The sequence below is a fragment of the Aspergillus puulaauensis genome, chromosome 8 (assembly GCF_016861865.1).
Source record: "Aspergillus puulaauensis MK2 DNA, chromosome 8, nearly complete sequence".
Classification (NCBI taxonomy): Eukaryota; Fungi; Ascomycota; class Eurotiomycetes; order Eurotiales; family Aspergillaceae; genus Aspergillus; species Aspergillus puulaauensis.
Window position 1 is genome coordinate 1375430 of NC_054864.1, and position 15740 is coordinate 1391169.

Sequence of the window (15740 nt, forward strand, 5' to 3'; positions counted from 1 at the left end):
GCCTAGTCCCAGTCCGCATCTGCATCTGGGGTTGCGCTGTTTCTCTTCTTCACGGACCCAGGTTTGCGGCCTCGAGGCCGTTTCGGCGGGTTCTGACCTGATACAGAGCTCTTGCGTTTCACCGGCCGTTGTCCAGCAACCCAGGTCGCCGCAGGATCATCAACCTCGCCTACTGCGTCAAGACTGTCCGCTTCCGCATCTTCAGCATCACCAATCTTAAACTCTTCGTCAATGGAAAGCAAAGTCGCGAATTCACGACATTTTTCAGCCATGCTCTGCTCGCTGTCTAGGGACGACATGTTTCGGGTAATAGCTTCCCAGAATCTATCACCATTAATTCCCTGCACTTTTGTGGCAGATTTGTTCAGCTCCTTAGCGGCACCCTTTCCGTCCTTGTTCCGTGCGTGAAATGTCACACCGTATAGGCGTCGAAGGTGGGTTCGTGCTTCCCACAGCATAGACAAAGAAGCGGCAGCTACAGTGAGGTGTCGCAAAGTGGTCGGGTTGATATTTTGCAAGGGTAGAACATTGGTAGCCTCTGTTGGCATCGGCATGGGCGCTCCATCCATCTGCGGTGGCGGGGGTTCTTGTTTAGGCGGAAAGATCTCCATCTCAATGGCGTGAGCCACAATCGTTCCTGTCGCAGAAACGATGCGCTCCATGCTGCCGATAGCCGCCACAAGTTCAGCTAGCTGGTTGTAATCAAAGAATGCCAGGTTCTGAGATATGAAGCAGGAAAGAAGAAGGTGTTCCGGGGGGTTGCCGCTTGAATCGAGCTTCTTCAATTCGAAATTCACCTTGGAACATAGATTGGAAAGAAACTTCTTTTGGTATCGACTGTTACTGATCTTGACAATGTCGAATAGCGGCGTTAACTTGGCAACGTATGGACGTGCCAGAGCGCCAGCCGGATCTCCGACCACATCACGTTGATAGTAGAAGGCCTCCTGAATGGCACGCATATATTCCCTTTCGAACATAGATTCATACTGCGTATGAAGCATCTTATGCGTGTCGTATGCAACTTTAGCAATAGCTGGGATGGTGGATGTCTCTAGAGAGACTAAAACTCCGGCACATTCTTTCGGGTGGACCAAACCCTGCCGATTGATGCTCGCTACCAATTCAATGGCAGTCAAAGCATATGAGTCTTGCCGAGATTGCGCAACTCGGAGCATGTCTTTCAAAAAGTGCTGAGCAATCAACGCCGCGGCTCCGTCATTATCGCTCGCTTTCAGTGACCCGCCTAGCCTAGTCGTGTTTTCTTGGTCTGCGACTTCAGCAGTGGGGACTATGGACTTCTCGGCTTTACCTTCGTGCATTGCAAAGAAATCTGCAAAGGACTTCAGCACGATGTTCTGAAGGCTGGGATTGTCTTCTCCAAACACCGCCGAGAGGACACGCCTTGACTCCTCCTGACCAAAATGGGCAGGCCACGATTGACAGATAGAACCTAAACTTTCAAGAGCCATGACGCGCACCTCAAGTGGCTGCTTTGCCAACGTGAAGGGAATTATTGAGTTTACCATGAGACCAGCCACAGAGCCACCCTTCCAGGATGGGAAAGCGTTTCTGAAATGAGGCTCGTATTTCTCAAGGTCACAATGCCGGCCGACGCAACCCGCAATTCGGATATAACTTTTGGCCCTCGTAAGGACAGTGGCATTGGTGCTGCTCGAAAGATCTATGTTTCTGTAGTGTTGTATCGGTTTCAGAACAGAAATCGTGAGTTTCACGAGGCGGTCTGTGTTATGAAGGACTCCGTTGATAGTCCATAGGCAAGCCATGACTTCGTTCAATTCTGCGCGTGCGAGTTTGGCCACGCTCTTGAAGAGGTCGTTTTGGACTTCCTTCAAAAGCGTATTATGAGATGTCGAGAGATATGGTAGAACACAGCGGTAAATAACCACCACAGAGCGGAACAAGAACAAGTCTTCCGCTGTGGCAAGATGTCCAATATATGGATGAAGGGCCTCCAATTGATCCGGACGTAGTAATTTCGGATTCACTTTGGCAAACACGGTCATTGTTTGCAGCAAAGCCTGTTGGAATTCTTTTTGCGAAGCTTCATTCCCCTCAATCAATTTCTCAAACATTGTTGCAACCATTGCTTTGCACACTTTGAAGTTGAGAGAGGACTTGGGTGAGTCGGATAACAGCTTTTTTAGACATGTGCCAAGTGCTTCAAGAGCTGCCTCACTTCTTTGCACTAAATGGACAAACAATGTTACTCCTTCTGCAAGTCCGATCTTCAGTTTTGGCGCATCTTGAGCTGAATCAATCAATTCATGGAACGGGGTGAGCCAAATTTCCTCAAATGTTTGGCGAGCTAAGGTTGCTACACCCTCTTCAAGATCCACGGTTCGCTGGAGAAAGCTATCCAAAATAGCCATCTTTAATTCAGCGCGAGGTGTTTTCAGGTAGATATCTTTGAGCAAGCCGATGCAACGTTTCCTAACCCCGGCTGCTGGATCGCCTGCACAGGCCAAAATGCTTCGACATCCATCTTCTTCGAGATTGGGTTTCAGAACTATGCATTTGGCGATCAAAGATAATGCAGAGTCACGGACCATGGGCGAAGCATCAGTTGCGCACCGAAGAATCACGCGCATTACTGATGTATCTCGATCAAGAAGGCTCGGATCCTTCTCAAGCATATAGATTACACTTTTCAGACTGCGGCTTCGAACTTTTGCTTGGTCACTTGTGATCGAGTTGAGAAGTACTTTTAGGATCGTATCAAAGGCTTTACAGAAGCTTGAGTTCAAGACGGTTAAGATATATGCAAATCTCCCGTGGGCGGTCGAAATCTTATTATCAAATTGCCTAAGAAAGAAAGAAAAAAAGTTAATGCTAGGTCAACGACGTGTTATGTTTATGAAACATACCTGTGTGTCTCCAGCCAGAACGGATCAGAAAACAGCTTCGCAAAGAGATGCACACCAGCCTCGGTTGCACTATCGTATTCGACCTCGTCCTTGTCCTCTGAGTTATAGTAGACAGAGCAGAAGGTTTTGGCCCACTGCGCTAGAAAGAATCCCCTAGCACTGGTAAGCTGCCAGTTATCCGAATTCTGATCGTTGAGGAAATATTCGAGAGTCATCCGGTACGGGCCTTCCGAGACCACAAGGTCTTGAGGGTGTAGAGCACGGCTTGAGTAGTCATCGAACAGTTGCTTCAGGTAGTCGGTAAGCTCTGTATTGGATTCTTCCATGGCTGGAAGTAGATGTTGAGCGGTGGAAATAAGATCGGATATAGCGGATCCCATCCAGCCCAGAAGTTCTAGAGCCATGCTCTTCGCTGTCGCAGGGCTCTTGTCAAGGTCGGCGATACTGACCATGTGCGATGCCATTATACGAAGGAGTAATTCAGCAGCAGGCCAATCTGTAGAGCCCAGAACCCCGATCAAATCTTCGGTGAAGAGGTCAAGAATATTTCTGTAAGGCTGATCACCAGTTTTGGTGGACGTCATTGCTCGCTGGACAATGAACTTGATAATATACTGAGCACTTCGCAGAGCATTATCGTACAGGCGATTGACCTTCGCTGCCAAACGCGCTAATGAAACATCTGACTGGTCATCTTCATCATCATCAATAGCCTGGTCGTCTTCAACAGATTCATCATCCTCATCCTCCGACTTCGCTATCTTACGCTTAGATCTCGCCGACCTGGGAGAAGGGGTATCTAACGCGGTGGTCTGCACGAGTTGCATGACCAAGGCAGTTAGGAGTTGGATATTCTTGCCGTCCGCGAGTTTGAACTGTCTGGCACTTTGCCGGGTAGACGGAAGCTTTTCTAAGGAAACTAAAATCTCGTCAAGGATAAAAGGGCGCTGGGCCGGATACTTTGAGAATATCTTTGCAAGAATATCCATGGCGCCACGCCGAACAGACTCATATCTTTGACAGCCCACGGCAGAATCCTTTTCAGTGTGAGAGTTTTCCACAAATATCAGTTTTGCAGCAAAGAATTCAGTTGCGGTGATTGCTCCTTCTGAAACATCGATCCGTGCAAGGAAGTCAGCGAAGAGACTCAGAACCTTTTTGCTTTGCTGGATCACGCCCCCAATAACACGCCTCTGGGCGGAACAGAATTCAAAATATTTCCCATCTTTCCCTGAAGGGCGAGCTTCAACGGCGGGTATGACACAGTGGTCGAAGATCTGGTTCAAGAGATTTGGGATGGCTTCAATCAGATCCTCCTGGCAAAGATCCCTTTCACTTTGCGGGCCGGACATGGTTTGTAGAAGAGAGCTGACAGCAAGAAGGGCATTATGCATGTCGTCTAATTTCCTCAGCCAATCGTTTGTCGCTGATTCGTCTGAGGCATCTTCAAGTTTCAGGTCAGCCGCTTGCGCGGCAATTATCGGCCTTTCACAGAGCTTTTGTACGCGACTGAGGTAGTCTGAAGGAATATCTTGAAGCCTATTGAAGCTCACTACCTTCTTAATAGCCTTTTGAAAGCGCGCGTGAGAATCTGAGGAGAGAACGGGGCCATTAACATCCAGCAACTGGGGTGATGTGAAGACCATATTTGATCTATCTGGAGCGTTATCATATACCCCTGGATCAAATTGATCCTCTGCTTCGAATATCTCGTGAAGAATATCCTGCAACCTAACCAGAGCTGCATCCGCCTCCTCCTTCTGAGCTCTTAATCGAATTGAGGCTAAGTTGTCATCGCCACCAGCACTAAGATTTCTCTTTTTCGGAGTGGCATGTGCACTATCGGTGTTCGGCAAAGGCTTGACTGGTATTACGACAGAGAGTTGGCTTGCGGGCTGCACTTGCTGGTTATAGCTTTTGTCCGTGAATTTATGGTTTTTCGGAAGTTTCTTGTCCGTGGGCTTTGGTTTCCTCATCGGCATGCCCTCATCCGCCTCCGATGGCGTAGGATCTATAGAATAAATCGTAAGTTAAGGTCATGCATGTGGCAAAGCCGGAGCAAAGTTATCTCACATCGAAAGGCAATATCTGTCGAGTCAAGCATCATTTTGGAGAAGGGCCCGAGTTGGTTTTCGCTAGACACCATTTCGTGGGAGGTGCTTAGTGACGGTGGAGGGTTCCGGTTCCTTATGGGAAGTTTAAATTTGCTGGGAGTGTATATTAGCATCATCCCCAAGTCATACAAACGGAAAGCTGCTCACAATTCGGTCAACTGGTCACCGTCAAGTAGATGTTGCAGATACTCCCGGGACGTCTCTAAACGACTGGATTCATGACGTCCTGGTCGGACATCGTTATTTAGGTCGCTCAACGCAGAGCGGCCGGATTGGAGGATATGATTGATTGAGGTCGTGGTAGGGGGGCGGCCGACATCAGGGCGTAGTATGCAATCTAAAAAGTAAAGAATCAGCTTCAGGTTCACATGTCTCTCAGACTTTTGCTCAACTCACCCAAACCGAATATCGGCGTACTGTACATGGGGGAGTACACCAGCGCCTCCTCCACAGCTAACGGTCTTGCCCGACGCTGCGGTTGCCCCCTACCACCCCCATATTCTGTCTGAGCATGGTTGTTAATGACGACCTGTACGGCCGGACGCCAGTTCTGATCCATGATGATAGCAGTGGTCCCTTAAAGAGAACTGCAGCTCGTAGGGGGAGAACGGAGTTGAAAAAGCGGGAAAGACATGCTTCGCTCAGAGACATGGCTGTCAGTCAAAAAGACCGGGTTCCCCTCCCCATCAGACATCCATTTCCGAATAGCACTGTAAATGGCTGGTTGACAAACTGATGTTCGAGTGAATATTTAAACCATGCCAGGCACGGCTACTAGTATTATCTTGCGGCTGCGGCCTCACCCTGACCGCCTAGCGCTAATGGGGTTCTTGTCCACCGATCGTGGCCCGTGCGCCCGCAAATCTTCCCGGCGGGAGAAAAAGTGAAGAAAAAGTGATCAGAAGCAATTCGATATAAGAACTCCTTGTCAACCACCAACCACTATGTCTACAATTGGCTCTCTAGTTTTCTGCACCGATTGCGGCTCTCTGTTAGACGGCTCAGTCGGAGATCCAACGAGGATCCTGGTTTGCGATGTCTGCGGAACTCGAAACAAAGGTGAATTTTTTGGAGCTTGAAAGGAAGATCATGGATTCAAAGAAGATGCTGATTTCTATTTCTTTTTTGCTTCCAGACACTGTCCCAAAAACGATTGTTTCCGAGTCTAAACCAAGCTCATTTCCCTCGGCACTGCGCGCAAAGCGATCGGCGATTCAGACTTTGACTGCAGCCGATAAGAGAACAGAAGCCCTGACTGAAAAGGATTGCCCTCAATGTGGCAGAAAGGAAATGTACTATACGACAGTGCAATTGCGCAGTGCAGACGAAGGAAGCACGGTTTTCTTCACTTGTGTTTGCGGTTACAAGTATGAGCCCTGACTATTATCGGCCCTGATCGCACACCAGCTAACTTTTACTCCAGGGAAACCACAAACAATTAATACCCGAGAAGTCTATTTTTCATTCATATATCATATATCCATGCATCTAGAACGCGAACGACATGCCAATGTTGGCTATCACCATGTCAATCAAGCAGCAGGCACCGCGGCAAGGTTGCCAGAGTCTGGTAACAGCGCATATTCGACCTCACCATTCTTCTCATACTCCGCCATATCAAGAGCCACAATGATACTGTCCCGCACAACCTTCTCTGGATCGTTCAAGAATTTCTTCAGAGTATCTTCGACACCCTTGACATCACCCAAACTGCCAAGAGCCTCTGCAGCTTCGTGGCGTACCATACTAGCCTCAGCCTGGTTGCTGAGAGCTTCTGTAAGACTGGGAACGGATGCCGGGTGGCAGAGTTGCCCGAAGACGAATGCGATCTCATGACGGAAAAGAGCAGAGGGGTCTTTCAAACCCTTTGCTAGCGATTCAACAGCATCTTTGGCGGTTGGGAGATCAGGGGGTGAGGCAAGATCGCGCAAACCGAACATTGCACGGTATCTGTGGAACAGTGGCAGACTTGTGTCGAGCAATGTTTTCTCAAGCTCAGAGATGGAAGGTTCTTTCGCGGACAAGGGCATCGGCGGGGCGGGGTCAATGGAAGTGAAATCGCTATAACATATTAGACTTAGAACATCAAAGAACGGCACAATATAAGAATAGCATACCTAGGTTTCAACTTCTCGGCCTTCCTAGCCTCCGACTGTTCCCATAAAATTCTGTCCACGGCAATGTCGCATGTCTCCCGAATAACATCCAACTCATCCTTGTTGTCCCTGAGATCCTTCAGAACCTCCAAGCTACTCTCGTAGCCCAAAGCGCCCAGTGCCTCGGCGGCCTCGTGACGGCACATTGCGTCCTCCTGGGTATCCTTCAACACTTCAAGCAGGAACGGCAATGCATCAGTATTCCGTGTCTGACCAAGACAATATGCCAGCTCATGTTTGAGCAAAGCCGACGGGGAAGCGAAACCGGCAGCGATAGCTTGGATTGCAGGCAGTGTCTTCTCGCTAGGAGGTTGGAGGCATGCGAGATGCTTTAGCGAAAATAGAGCGCGGAAGCGACGAGCGAGGGGCTCGGCCTCAGACGTGATAACTGTACGGAGGGTTTGGACGGTGGTGTCCGGGCTCTCGAGGTCGTCAGCTGCCATTTCCGCAGTGTTTATGGGTAAATTTATAAGAGAAAATTAAGAACTGAAAAGGGTTGCTAAGGTAGAAATGGATTAAATCATAGGAGGCGGTCCGTATAATTTTTCGATCTTATCTGCGAGATAATAATTTTTTTGGCGGGGTGGCGGGGCCTCAATCTGCGGCTAGACGTGCTTTTTCTTGCTACTAATGTTTCCGGGTCGGACGATATCTGATCTTTTTCTCTTGGGGGTTGGAACTAGCTTACTTAGTTACTTTTTGTTTCTATGTCTGTAAAGCGTTCTATTTTGTAGTGTACATGTATATTTTGGCACTGCAATGATTGATTTCATTTGTGCTCTGTAAGAATATACAATGGCTTCAACAGACGCGGACCAAAAAAAAAAGGAAAAGATTTAGAGAAACAAATACCGTGGGCAAGGCATTCCGACTCTTATATTTAACTGGACGATGGCCTTCAATTAACTCTCAACTATGCTCTTTTAGATGTTCAATTACCGTCCTAGGATTATCTCCAAAATTTACCTACCTGTAATGGCAACTGCCACTGAAAGTACTAATTAGATTTCAGACCGAATGGAATATCTGTTTCTCTAGTCCAGAGTGTTGACATTACTTGGTCTTTTAATCTGGTATCTGGATCAAAGTGGTCGCTTAGCCCGCCTCATATTATATTATTGCTATTTATGCATGAACCTGAAATACCAACTAAGAGTAGGCGTGTAGCGAATTCACGTAACCATTTATAGTTGATTACTGCAGGCTGTAGAAGTTATAAGCACCGGATAATAGTATCATAATATATGGTATTGAATACATATCTGCTCAGGCTCGGTTTACCACTATGATACCTGACATCGTCGCACGTCCAGCGCTAGCTGTTTAGAGCGGCATTACTAAATAATGATGGCCTAGGGTGCATTATACCATGCCACCTGAGTTTGTATAGAATAGCGCATAAGACATAAATCCCATTTTAATTCTGGAAAGAATGTAGAGCAAAAAACACTTATATACATACACGATAAACTGAAAAGCGGGTCTATTTGGTTCTGATGTGCTTGAGCTTCTTATGCTCGTGAACGAAGTTGTTGGCGTAAGCCTTGGGAACAAACTTGCGCTCATTTGGCTCCTGGACAAAATATTCGTAACCCTGCTTCTGAGCAAATAGAATGGCGTCTTCCTTCGACTTGAAGTTCAAATGTGTGCCCTGCATGCAATCCGCAGAAGATTGCCAGCCCATCAAGGGGTTCTCCCAGCGGTGCCCCTTTTGTAGAATATCCCAATCCATCCTCCAGTGGTGAGAGTGCCAGTCTCCGGACTGCGAAGCGGGCTTCGAAGGTCGGAAAATCCTTGATGATATTGTCAGTTGCTGGTATCGAAAGTTTCCGTTCTGTGTTCATACCTGACAGTACGGGCCTGGAGATCGGTTGGAGCGCCAGAGAGGACAGCAGCAGGAACCGTCTCGCCGGGCTCACTTCCATCCATGACACGCTTGGGCACAGGGGAGAATTTGCTTGGTCTGTGTCAGTCATTACTCGCGTGGGAGCAAGGGGGCTTCGTACGAGGTGCCATGGTCGATAGTAGCGTCATAGTCTGGTTGGTGACGGGTCATTGCTTCAGCAGGTGTCTCCTTCTTGATCATTGAGCTCTCCGAAAGAGGCGTTGTCGGGGCATCAGCAGAGCTGGTTTTGACAGGCGAGTCGGCTCGGAAAGCAGTTGCTGAGAGCAAACGGGCATTGCGGGGGGCCATGAGCCTGCCTGCCCGAGAGCAGGCAAGGTTTCCAACTCTCATGAACGACATTGTGTCGATTGCACCTGTTGTGGTGGGGGCAGAGCAACAAAGATGGGTGGGAATTGACGAGGTGAGGTATTGCGACCTTGCCGGTCTGAAGGCAAAGCCTAATCCGGCTTAGCGCGGTGTGCGGCTCCCTACGTTCTCTTCCGACAACCCGCTTTCTCAGGCACTTCCTCCCATCTTCTGTCGCTCACCATCTTTCTTCCCATTTGCTCACGTCAAGGTAAGATAATACAACTGCACACCGAATGCGGATGCATCACCCTACATTTGGCGCATATTCGGATCGCTAACAGGCCCCTTTCAGACCACGCAAAGATGAGCTTCGTCACCCGCCGAGGTCTCTCGACCTTGATCCCTCCAAAGGTAGGAAAGCTACAATTCGGGCTTAAAAGCAACTTTTCTTGGAGACATATGTACTGATATTCTCTTCTGTATAGATTGCTTCCCCCAACGTAAGATGCCTTGTGCCCCTCGAATTGCCGAATCCATCCCGTGATTCTCCGTCTGTCACGACGGCACAGGGAGTTTCGTTGCATCTGTCGAGTTAATCATTCACTAACATTTGACAAGGCCATTGGTGCTGCCAGAGATGCCGCTCGCATGGACCGCGTTGTGAACTTCTACGCCAAACTCCCCCGTGGTGCCGCTCCTGAGGTTAAGCCCACCGGCCTCATCGGACGCTACCAAGCCCGCTACTTCGGTAGCAAGCCTTCTGCTGCGCGTAAGTGATATATGTTTGATTGAATTCCGTTTAATCTGCTAATGCGAATGTCTTTTGCAGCCCTCGCCCACGCTATCGGTGGTATCCTCATCCTCGGTTACAGCATGGAATACTACTTCCACCTGCGTATGGCTCCTCTATATCCCCCCGTTTTTCGCGATGAAACATAAATCTCACATATAACAGGTCACCACAAGAACCACCCCCACTAAATTTCTCCCAGCCAGGTGTTGGACGTGGGGGATTTGTGTATATATCGTGGGCCTAGAGCGGATCGTAGAAGCGGAATACCTGTGATATTTACAATTCAAACCTTTGTGACATTATTCTATATTTTTGAGTGTGTTTAAGAGCGTAGTATGTAGTATATCTTGTTGCATGTTCTACTTCTGGAGTATTTAGAAGTCTGGTTGAATCCGGAATGCCGGTCGCGGTTGCAGAAGACACAAATGCGCAAGTTTGACTGAAGGGAGAGCGCTTGTCATCACCACCATAGGTCGCCTTAATAACAACTCATAAGCTGTATCTGTATATTGTAATAGATTAAGACAATAAGACATATCTATCTGTGAAGTGACACGCCTTGGGTCCTTTGTCGCTACCTTTCTGGCCTTAAAGTGCTCCTCCAGCCACAGGGTTTGCTTCAGTTGCGGCGTTTCCCACGCTAACCGGAAACAGCCACCCTGGTCTTGGAACCTGAACTGTCACTCATCATCAGTGACTGCAGCCATCACCCGATCTCTATCAACTCAGAGAAGAGCCTCCCTATCGTGACCTCCCTTTAGGGATACCGTGGGCTGTTGCTTTTGTCCTCAGAGCCCTCTCTGTTACCTGTACTGCGTCAAGTCTTGTTTCACGCGCTGCACTAGCCTCTTCACCATCCGCCCTCTTGGTCGTTCGGAGCTTTTATCGGCTCAAATAGCTGAGCTCAGTGTTCAACCGTGGCGATTCTTGATCCCTAACAATAGGTATGCTCCGAACCTCTTACTTATTTTCATTTGTGTTTTCCCAAGCCAAGTCGCAGCCTGTTTCTAGATTTGCAGTTTGGAACACATGTCTAACTATTGTCGCAACTTGTTGTCCCCGCAGACTCGAGAATTGTTATGGCAGAGCAGAACGGCCACGATGTGGTAAATCTAACCCTGTCGGGCGGCGATCTTTCGCCTTCCGACGTTCCTGCGAGCACCACCGACAAGAAACCTGCTGGAGGGGACGAGGGGGAGATAAACACTACCGCTACAACATCATCCGAAACGAAGACGAGAGTCGAATCAGAAGACCAGAAAATGTACATGTCACAAACGACGGAAAGCAGCGACAAGGAGAGGTCCGGAGAACAGACTACAACAGTGAGTGTTTTGGACGAGATTCCAGGGCTTCGACTTACTCCGACGCAGGACGCATCAAAGCAAGGGCCGGGTTCGGTGGCAACGAAGGTGCTTGAAATGAACGGGATAACATCAGCTTCGGATGGTGGGGAAGACACGGCCTCTCTAGGCGGTTCGGAATCCGATGCTAGTCGAACGGAAAGCAGAGCTCACAGTCGTGCTGGATCAACCAAGCGGCCAACAGCATTCAAGCCGGTTTCTTTCGCCAAATTTTCCGTCCCCAAAGCGCCGGGCACACCTCCGGTGGCTAAGGCTCCTGAAAAGAGTACGTACTTTGCCTGCCCGCACTGAGGAAGTATTAACATATCATAGCTCCGTTGTCCACGGGGACTCCTTTGGGCACACCGTTGCAGAACCCACGGCCTCGTTTGGTCGCAAAGACGACGAGTGGCTTGCGCGACTCGTTATCAAAAGCGGGCACAAGCGGAACCAGGCTTGGTGGAGGTGGCCCCGATCCCAACCAAGTCTGGAACAGGAACCGACGTAAGTCACCTTAACTGAGAAAGAAAATACGAGTTGTCATCTAACGAATTTTATTCTCATAGCGGTCCAGCAGACGCCTCCGAAACATCTTACCGACGAGGAACTGAAGCAACAATATGGAATTCATATGACTTCGAGGATCCAAGAAGATGGCGGCGGCACAGAAGCGAAATGGGCTGATATTGATGACGATGAAGATGATTGGGCCCCGGATACTATCGAATGGACTGATGGGACGAAAACCGATCTAAAGGCTGAGCCCCCTCAACCAGAGCCTGTTTCGAGAGCTACACAAGCCACCACGGCAAAACCGATGATCGGGACGACGGAGTTTCCACCGGTAGAACAGATACCTGCGGCCAAGGAAACCCCGAAATACATGCCCAAACCTGTCACCTCCATAGGACCAAACCCTACAGTTCTCAGACTGGGTGCTAGTGCCGAACGGCAAGCGAGGACTGCAGGTATTTCCGCAAAGGGGTTTAATAATGAGAAGCTGCCCACGTCCTCTACAAGCCCAGCCCCTCCCACAAAATCGCCATGGGCTCCTATGCCACCCATCGAAAGAGCGTCTCCGGTCATGCCTCCGCTTCACGTCCAACCTCCAACACGAGCTCCTGTCCCCCCCAGGGAAAACGTAAACGACGGTCCAAATGCTACTATTGCTCCCAAAGAGATCGCGGCGGATGACTTCAACCGTACATGGAGGGAGTCTCAGCCAGGAACGCGAGAGCTTTATAACTCAAGGTCAGGGCGTTACGAGCCTGTTCCCGAGCCGAGAAAAGGCGGTACCCATCGAAACGAGCAGAGCTTCCGCGCTCCCTCAGTGTTGCAGCGACCCGCAGCGCCAGGTGAGCATGCAGGCCCTGCAGAACCTTCTGCCGCATTCCAGACTCATAGGACAAGCGTGCAAGATGGCGCGCATTGGACGCGCCGTCGAACTTCGTCCAATGTTAGCGGTGGAAGTGGAAGCTTTGGTCGGCGGATGTCGATTGGTCGACCTGACGCCGTACAAAGGCCATTTGAAGCTCGACGAGGTTCCCAGGTAAACGGAATGATCGAGCCACACCTCCAAGCACGAGAAAATATCCCTAATGAGACTCATATACGGGACGTCTCACCAATACGACATGGACATGGCCCCTGGCCTCCGCGAGACCAGACCATTGCTCCAGAAAAGGTTTCTAATATTTTTGCTGGAGAAGGTCAACCTCCTGCTCCTACCCCTGCTATTGATGGACAACCCGAGATACCTCAACCATCGCAGGAAGATGCGGTTGCCATGCAAGAGCGGATCATGAAGGAGAAGCGTATGGAGGCCCGCCAGCGGAGGTTGGAACAAGAAGAGAAAGAGGAAGCTGCGAAGCGTGAAAGAATCCGACAGAAGCTCGAGGCCCTGGGGCCACCACCTGAGAAATCCAAGGCGAGGAGCAAGGACTCCCCTGAAGTTAGCAAGGTTGAAACGACAGCCACTGGTCCTGCTCAATCACCTCCGAAACCTCCTGTGCCAGAACCCACTGGGGCGCCAAAGCAATATGGCATGATGAAGGTCCATCACCCAGATACCGTGAAAAAGCTCATCGAGAAAGAAAGAAGCCATGACAAGACTACTCCCGCGGGTAATGTCCGGCGGGTCTCTTCACCCAACCGAGAGTTGAAAACGGATTCTGCTACAGCAAATGGACCTCAAGCATCACATGAGCCTCCTGCACCACTCGAAGATATAACTGGTGACCAAAGAGTTGAAGAGGAAAACGCTCAATGGAGGGGTGGCATGAATGTTCCCAACACATACGCCCCTTGGACAGGTAATACCAAGCTTGTTGGCCCCGCGGGCCCCTTGACGAATCCCTGGAAACCTTTGAGCAACGATAAAACATTAGGGAATGGTATTTTTGATCAGACTCTTGGAAATTTCCCAACAAGGGACTTGACTCTACGAAATCATCTCGGTTTGGAGCAGTCACCACTCCCTCCTAGCTCGCAAACATTCCCCACGACCACGCGATCCGCCCAAGAAAGTGCAACGATCTCCCCACTGCCATCCCCCGAAACTAGACATGCCTCCTATGATGCACTAAGCCCGATTGGCCGGCCAGGCCCCATTGGACCCCCAAGAGCGCATTCAAGCTGGCAGCATGATGCACGTACTGCTGCATGGAATGATTTCCATGCTGTTGCCACGAAGCGCGAAGCCGAGGAAAACGAGAGGCTGCGCCATGAAATGAATGCTGTCCGTGACAGCCAGCCTTCGCTTCAGGCCAGCTTCAATGAAACTTGGCGACAAGTTCGCACGGGCGACCAAGCCGGCCAGAGGCAAGTTGTCGGTATTTCCAGAACAACAGATGGGAATGCTTCGCTTCCAAATCCGCTATCCAGCTTTGAACACCCTGTTGGGCCACTTTCGTTTGCAGAAGCCCATGCACGTCCTCTTGTTAACGTCCCTATTCGGAGTTCGCGATTCTTCCCGCAGGCGACTGAACATAGGAAGCCGACGACATATGAAGAGGTTGATTTTTTCCGAAGCCCTTCACCACCTCCTCCCGAAGAAGTATCGACGCATCCTGTATATTTTGGTGATTCGAATAGACCTTTAGTCCACCTTCCAGCACCGAAGCCGATTGTCAAGCTCCCACCAAAGGTGGCTGCTCCACCACCCACACCACCGACCTTTGCCTCCATGGTTGCTTCCAATACGCGTCCTGGCCCTCTGTCAACCGCTACAAACTGGCAGGAGAGGATCAATACCCTCTTCGGTAAGAAGACGGCAGTACCGGAGAAAAGAAATGCTCTAGCAATCTCATCGGCGTCGAAAGAGCCCCTTGACGTGCAGCTGCATATCGCAGAAGTTTCTGTTTCACTGCCCTACAATGGGGAATCTCAGTCTGGAGACGGTGAACTGACTGCGAGACAAGTCGAGGAAGGAGAGGCGATGTTTGAGGACCGTGAAGTAGGCTCATTACCCGTTGTACGAGTACCCACGATGGCTCCTCCGGCCGCCTGGCGAGCTGCACCTGCACCATCTCAAACCCGCTTGAGGTCGAAGGTTCTGAAGGCGATGCAAGTCCATAGCGTTGAACCCTTTCTATTTGGGCCTCGCGATAAGGATGCGTCAGCAGTCAATCAACTCCTAGTCCGACTTCCTGGTGCAGTTGAGGCAAAGACGGTGGCTGTCCCACGGAAAGCAGGATCTCATACCAATCCTCGATCGCGTGGACAACTTACATATAAGCCTCGTAAGAACACCAAACCACGCGATGGCTCTGGTGGCTCGAATTTCAAGAAGGCTGCCGCTCAGCAAACAAATGGGAACAGCCAAACGCAACGACAATCGCGAAAGTCGTCGTGGGGCAACCCTACTACCAATTCAGCCTAATAATGCGATTTGAACGGGATGCTCAAAGACTTTTCCTATTTATAGAGTCACTGAGCAACCTTGACTTCATTTCTCGAGCTTCATTATCTTCTCCGGGTTTCGGGCCCTCTTTCGTTGAGTGTTTGACGAGCTACGCCTGCGGGGAAACGGATGGAATTCGGGTTCTCTAGCATATGTTCTTTGGTGTTGCCCTTGCCGTACAATATTCCCTACCCTTCTTCCATTTCATTCTACCTTCTTATTCGACTTACCTCTTCTCCTGTACTCATTTTGAAAGTAGCTATTCTATTTCCCGATATGAACCGGGATGCAAGACAGATTTACTGACATGCAATCATGTACACGTATGCCTTATTTCTTCATCTGACCAGG

The 15740-nt window shown here is 49.7% G+C and overlaps 6 protein-coding genes across 6 annotated transcripts; 3 read left to right on the top strand and 3 right to left on the bottom strand.

Annotated features, from left to right (window-relative positions):
- Nucleotides 1–2: 2 nt before the first annotated feature.
- SCC2 (putative sister chromatid cohesion protein Mis4) lies at nucleotides 3–5561 on the bottom strand (the record flags this gene model as incomplete). The annotated part of the gene is made up of 5 exons (XM_041696833.1): nucleotides 3–2826; nucleotides 2889–4899; nucleotides 4962–5095; nucleotides 5150–5339; nucleotides 5399–5561. The coding sequence occupies 5 exons, from the start codon at nucleotides 5559–5561 to the stop codon at nucleotides 3–5; spliced, it is 5322 nt and encodes a 1773-aa protein (XP_041562424.1).
- A 476-nt stretch (nucleotides 5562–6037) lies between these two features.
- On the top strand, nucleotides 6038–6444 carry RPA12 (DNA-directed RNA polymerase I core subunit RPA12; the record flags this gene model as incomplete). Its single annotated transcript, XM_041696834.1, has 2 exons — nucleotides 6038–6369; nucleotides 6426–6444. 2 exons carry the CDS (start codon nucleotides 6038–6040, stop codon nucleotides 6442–6444), a joined length of 351 nt encoding a protein of 116 aa, XP_041562425.1.
- A 90-nt stretch (nucleotides 6445–6534) lies between these two features.
- Nucleotides 6535–7601, bottom strand: LIA1 (deoxyhypusine monooxygenase; the record flags this gene model as incomplete). Its single annotated transcript, XM_041696836.1, has 2 exons — nucleotides 6535–7063; nucleotides 7120–7601. 2 exons carry the CDS (start codon nucleotides 7599–7601, stop codon nucleotides 6535–6537), a joined length of 1011 nt encoding a protein of 336 aa, XP_041562426.1.
- A 1040-nt stretch (nucleotides 7602–8641) lies between these two features.
- NUO21 (ETC complex I subunit) lies at nucleotides 8642–9403 on the bottom strand (the record flags this gene model as incomplete). The annotated part of the gene is made up of 3 exons (XM_041696837.1): nucleotides 8642–8951; nucleotides 9005–9115; nucleotides 9165–9403. 3 exons carry the CDS (start codon nucleotides 9401–9403, stop codon nucleotides 8642–8644), a joined length of 660 nt encoding a protein of 219 aa, XP_041562427.1.
- A 42-nt stretch (nucleotides 9404–9445) lies between these two features.
- APUU_80545S (F1F0 ATP synthase subunit f) lies at nucleotides 9446–10333 on the top strand (the record flags this gene model as incomplete). The annotated part of the gene is made up of 7 exons (XM_041696838.1): nucleotides 9446–9449; nucleotides 9516–9620; nucleotides 9705–9763; nucleotides 9838–9852; nucleotides 9971–10121; nucleotides 10182–10247; nucleotides 10308–10333. The coding sequence occupies 7 exons, from the start codon at nucleotides 9446–9448 to the stop codon at nucleotides 10331–10333; spliced, it is 426 nt and encodes a 141-aa protein (XP_041562428.1).
- Nucleotides 10334–11224: 891 nt separating this feature from the next.
- On the top strand, nucleotides 11225–15368 carry APUU_80546S (uncharacterized protein; the record flags this gene model as incomplete). Its single annotated transcript, XM_041696839.1, has 4 exons — nucleotides 11225–11470; nucleotides 11519–11774; nucleotides 11822–11992; nucleotides 12055–15368. 4 exons carry the CDS (start codon nucleotides 11225–11227, stop codon nucleotides 15366–15368), a joined length of 3987 nt encoding a protein of 1328 aa, XP_041562429.1.
- Nucleotides 15369–15740: the final 372 nt, after the last annotated feature.